Below are 4966 nucleotides of genomic sequence, written 5' to 3' on the forward strand. Positions count from 1 at the left end.
CCCCCCCCCCCCCCCCCCGCATAACTCTGAATCTATTAGCGCCTGGGAAGCTGTTGTCATGACAAACGAGGAGATCAAACCTCCATCTTCATGATCAGAGAAGTGAAACTGAAACAAATGGCTGCTGCTTCCTGAACTGAAAACAAGCGCTGAAATAAAGGACGTAAACATGATCAATAAAACTGTTTTTATTAATATTTTCCACCACAATAAAATTTAACAAAGGCTCACTAGAAAAGTGTCGACTTCTGTGTTCTGTACAGTAGTTACAGTACGTTGTAAAACTGGCCGCGCTGTGGCGCATTTCACACTCTCACCCTCAAAACACTGTGCACATTATTTACAAATAAAAACAAACAACGAGGCCAGCTGGCAAACGTCTCGGAAAACACAACGTGTGGCTGCAAAGACCCCCGAGAGAAGCCGAACGGCTAACAGGTTGGCTGTAACTGTTTCACACATTAGCAAAAACTTTTTTTTAGTGCTACTAAGAAGACATTTGAACCAGACTTTGTTTTAAAAAAATCCTATTTTCCACTGCTTTTTTTGCTTTTTGTCGTATTATCTGACTGACGTCTGCTAGCAGTTAGCGCCTAGCTACCTTTGTAAAGGAATGCACTTTGGTAGATAAACCAAATGCCCTGGGTGTTAGTCATAACAATGACAAGAGTAATGCGATCTGAGGTACAAACATAAAAAAACAACTGCTTCAAAAACAATACCAACAGCGTGTGCTGCTATTTGCTACTAGCATTCAGTTAGCTGTAGGCTAGTGTTAGCTTCACTGTAAGAAAAACGCGTCAAAGCAGCAAACGGCTAGTGTTAGCTTAGCCTCGTCGTCAGCAGTCGTATTTGAGTCACGAGGCGACATTTGGCTGATATGTCTGTACATTGTGCAGCCATGTTGTACAACCCTCCGTTACCCCAACACACACACACAGACACACACATGAATGAGCTGAATTTAAAGCTACAATCTGTGCTTGGTGCATTAGCCTCCTCTGGTCGACGTATGGATGAGTTTTGAGGCACAAAAATGCTTGAATTTAAAATGACCTCAGTGTGTGGAGCTGGCACTGTGTTAGCAAAATAACACAACAAGTAACTGTGTGTTGAATAATGTCTTTTTAAACAAATGGCAAAACCCAGAGCTGCACGTTAGCGCTTAGCTACATGCTAAGCTAATACAACACAAATGTTTTTTTTAAAGCTTTGAGACTAAAAAAATATTATATTTAAAGTCCAATTATTTATTTTGTAAATTATTATTAATTCTCATTTAACAGATTTGGTAATCCAGATTATTGTTTGCAGAAAAAAGAATGTTTATTTGTTTTTACACYTTGAATACTTTAGCTTAAGTTAGCATAAACTTTAGGTTGTTTTCTCTCTCTGTACTGCTGTTAATTTATTTAATTAAGAATTATGTCAAAACGTTTGTTAGTTTTTCACTCATTAAAACCAGATCTGAGTTTAAATCTAAATGAAAACAAACCAGGAACCAATCAGCACAGCTGAGATTTTTGTGTATGTTAGTAACTAGTGTGTGTGTGTGTGTGTGTGTGTTGAGTGGGCGGGGCATGGCATTAAGATACAAAAGGCACAAAGTTACATCTCTCAGCACTCCGTCTCACAAAAAAATGTATAAAAACCCCTAAACAAAATAAACTTACAATCAAATCTTTAGAAAAAAAAACTAAAAAAAAAAAAAAAAAAAAAAAAAAAAAAAAAAAAACAGAGGATCCCCTCCCCACTTCCTCTTCCTCCTCCTCCCACTGGAGGGGGCGGAGCTTCCCCTGAGATGGGCGGAGCATGTAGAAGCATCTACATTTACAGTTCCTCCTGTGCGTCAGTGTCCACTTCCTGTGTGCTACAAGAGGCGGAGCCTCAGAACCCCCTCCTCTGACTGTTCACGATGCATTCAGGTACAATTGTTTAGTATTTCTATAAATACGCGTGTGTGTGTTTGTGTGTGTGAGTGTGTGAGGGAACAAGCTTTAAGAAAGTTTTTTTTTAAGATATTGCACACGCGTTCCGCTCCGTACAGCACACACACACACACACACTCACACACACACACACACTCACACACTCACACACACACGTTCAAGTATACAATATAAACTGCACATCGTAGTAAATACACAGATATTAAATATTAAAACGTGGCAAATAAATTACATCTCCTCACACACGGGTCATTCAGTCACATTAAAATGTTCATTCAGCAATACTGAAGCATGTTGGCTGTGAAGTGTGATCATCAGAACCTTTATCATTAATCCATCAATAATCTGATCGATCTGGAGGAGTCCGTCCTTCATATGATGACAACATTGGTGTTAAAATGTACAACTTTTATTATTAATCTGAAGAAACTCACTTCGTAACTGTTGGTTTGTTTAACATAAGTGAATATTTATCCTTCATCTTAACCTTATAATGTTATCAGTTTAGGTTGATAATCAGATCGTCTATTATCAGCAAATAAAATCACTTTTCTTCCCTTATTTGTTTTCAGCTCACAAATTTAAAACCTTTTGCTCAGAATAAGATGTTTAAATAAATTAATTAAAAACACTAAAACCATGTATTATGAACTGGAGCAAAACAAGTTCCCCTCTTTTCATGTAAAACTGAAAAACATAAAACATGTAAAGGAATAAGTAAATAGTAAACAGGTCCTGTTTAGTAATTTTTTGGTTACTATAAGTTTGTTTGGAATTGTTTTGAGGGTTAATGAAGTTTTTTACTTACCTATCTGCTACTTCATGACTTCTTTTCTTCTCCCCTCAAATAATAAACAAGCTGTTTAAAATATTTCAACATCATTTTATAACTTGCCTCTAAACAACTCCTTCATTGGTCATTTTGTACTTTTAAAATTTATATTTGGTTGAAAAAGAGGGAAGCACTGGTTCTGATGAACACAGACGTCCTTCACAGACACYTCTTGTTTAGCCTAAATGCTAACCTCGACGACAAACACGTTAAAAAGCTAAACTGTAAAAAAAAAAAAGTTGTCATTATGACACTTTACAATAAGGCCGGGCAGTGGAGAGCTGACATGCTATGGCTAATAAAAGGCTAAAGTTAGCCTCAAGACTGACAAAGAAGGCAAACAGTGAGCTAGCTACAGCTAGCTGACACCTTAGGCTAACTGCTAGCCAGGTAAACTGTAAAAAGGTAGCAGTACGACAGCTAAACACAAACATTTAGCTGTCTCATCTGTGCCAGCTAACAGTTAGCCTGCTAACAGGCACTGTGCTAACTTGGGCTAGCATGGTACTACGGGCTAGTCAATATGAAACGGTAGCTGGTCAGTTAGTTTAGCCAACTGACAGGTAGATGTTCAAATCAAAGAGTCATTTCAGTAAACGTCCCTGAACTAAAATGCAACAAATTATTGTTTTTTAGTCAAATGAAACAAGAGCCGACGAGCTAATCGCTCCTGTAGCTTTAGCATTAAAAGGGTYAATCCCAGTAAAAACTAGTCACTGAGTATTTTTGGTGATAAACGGATTAATTCATGTGAATCTAATTAAAAAGCCTTGTTCCCTCTGTTAGCACCATGTTTCTCGTGTGTTTGTGAGTTTGAAGCTACAGATAGGGTGTGCCGTGTTCCGATTGTCTGAAACGCACCACAGTCAGTCCACGCGCTTTCACTTCCTGTCGTTTGGCTCAAACTATAAAGACAATTGTTTTTTCCGGGGCGCCCCTGAACGCACCCTGGTTTCTCAGGGTTCCTCAGCCCGGCGTCCGGTGGAGCCCGGACGGTTTGCATGTTGTAATCCTCCGACACAGCCGCAGTGCAATGAAACAGACGCTCCTCAGAACTGGACACCAGTTTTATTCACGTCCAGCTGCTTGTTCAGAAAGTTTTTATCCCCCCGCTGTACAGCGGGGGTCCGCTCACTCTCAGCTCACCAGCTTGGGGAGAACCGTCCGAGTCTGGATGTTCCCATTGGCGTCGGTGATGGCGGCCAGGTTAGTCCTAGTTTTGGAAGAGGAGGAGGTGGAGGAGGAGGTGGCGGCCAGTTTGGAGATGGAGGTGATGGCGCCGTCGGTGGCGGTGCCCCGCCTGGAGGTGGGGGTTTTCTCCCCCGCCGTCGTCCCCGTGGGCGGTTTGGGCAGCCGCCGCCTCAGCCACGGGTGGCGCAGCGCCTGGCTCGGCGTCATGCGGACCGCCGGGTCCCACTCCAGGCAGTGCTTGAGGAAGTCCAGGAAGAGGCCGTCCTCGCAGCCCTTCAGCGCCGCGCTCCAGTCCTTGCTGGCCGGGGGGCCGCGCGCCTTCCCGCGCCGCGAGCGCCCCCCGTTCAGCACGGTGCTGCCGTCGGGCAGGGTGGTCACGGTGCAGTAGCGGGGGTGACCTTTGGACGACATGAAGTTCTTGGCCCGCTTGGAGGCGTCCAGGAGCTTCTGGCTGGGCATGCCCAGGAGCTCGATGATGCAGGCCAGCTGGTCGGCCTCGTCCTCGCCCGGCAGCAGGGGGTAACCAGTCAGCAGCTCCGCCAGGATGCAGCCCAGGGACCACATGTCGATGGGCATCCCGTACCTGGACCCTGGAGGACAGGAGACCACGTTTAGAGACTAATGTGAGCCGTCACATCGAAACAAGGAGTAAATCTAAAAGTGCTATATGGAGAGTGCTGCTATAGTGCTAACTACAGCAGAAACATTCTCAGCAGTCAGCTTTAAACTTTATTTAATTTCAGGAAATCCTCTAACAACTTATAATGTGTAGTTTTAGGACCCACAGTGGTCTTAACCCCAGCTTACTGTAGATGAAAAGTGACGTCAACTTCTATAAGAAAAGTGACGCATTTTTGTAAAAACAACATTAACTTATTACAAAACTAATTTCACGTTGCTCAGACGAACAGTTGAGATATTTGCACGTGAAATAACAGGAAGTGATGTCAAAGGGGAAAGTCTGCATGTGAATATTTAAAAATATATATTTTTA

General features: G+C 42.7%; 1 protein-coding gene across 1 annotated transcript in view; it reads right to left on the reverse strand.

Moving 5' to 3' along the window:
* Nucleotides 1-2736: 2736 nt before the first annotated feature.
* Nucleotides 2737-4966, reverse strand: part of dyrk2 (dual-specificity tyrosine-(Y)-phosphorylation regulated kinase 2) — a gene marked incomplete in the record, with an annotated part of 17483 nt that continues 15253 nt past the window's right edge. Inside the window, 1 exon segment of the mRNA XM_014027615.1 lies at nt 2737-4562. Coding sequence (XP_013883069.1) covers nt 3919-4562 — 644 coding nt within the window.

This window comes from Austrofundulus limnaeus, unplaced genomic scaffold, assembly GCF_001266775.1.
Source record: "Austrofundulus limnaeus strain Quisiro unplaced genomic scaffold, Austrofundulus_limnaeus-1.0 Scaffold665, whole genome shotgun sequence".
Lineage (NCBI taxonomy): Eukaryota > Metazoa > Chordata > Actinopteri > Cyprinodontiformes > Rivulidae > Austrofundulus > Austrofundulus limnaeus.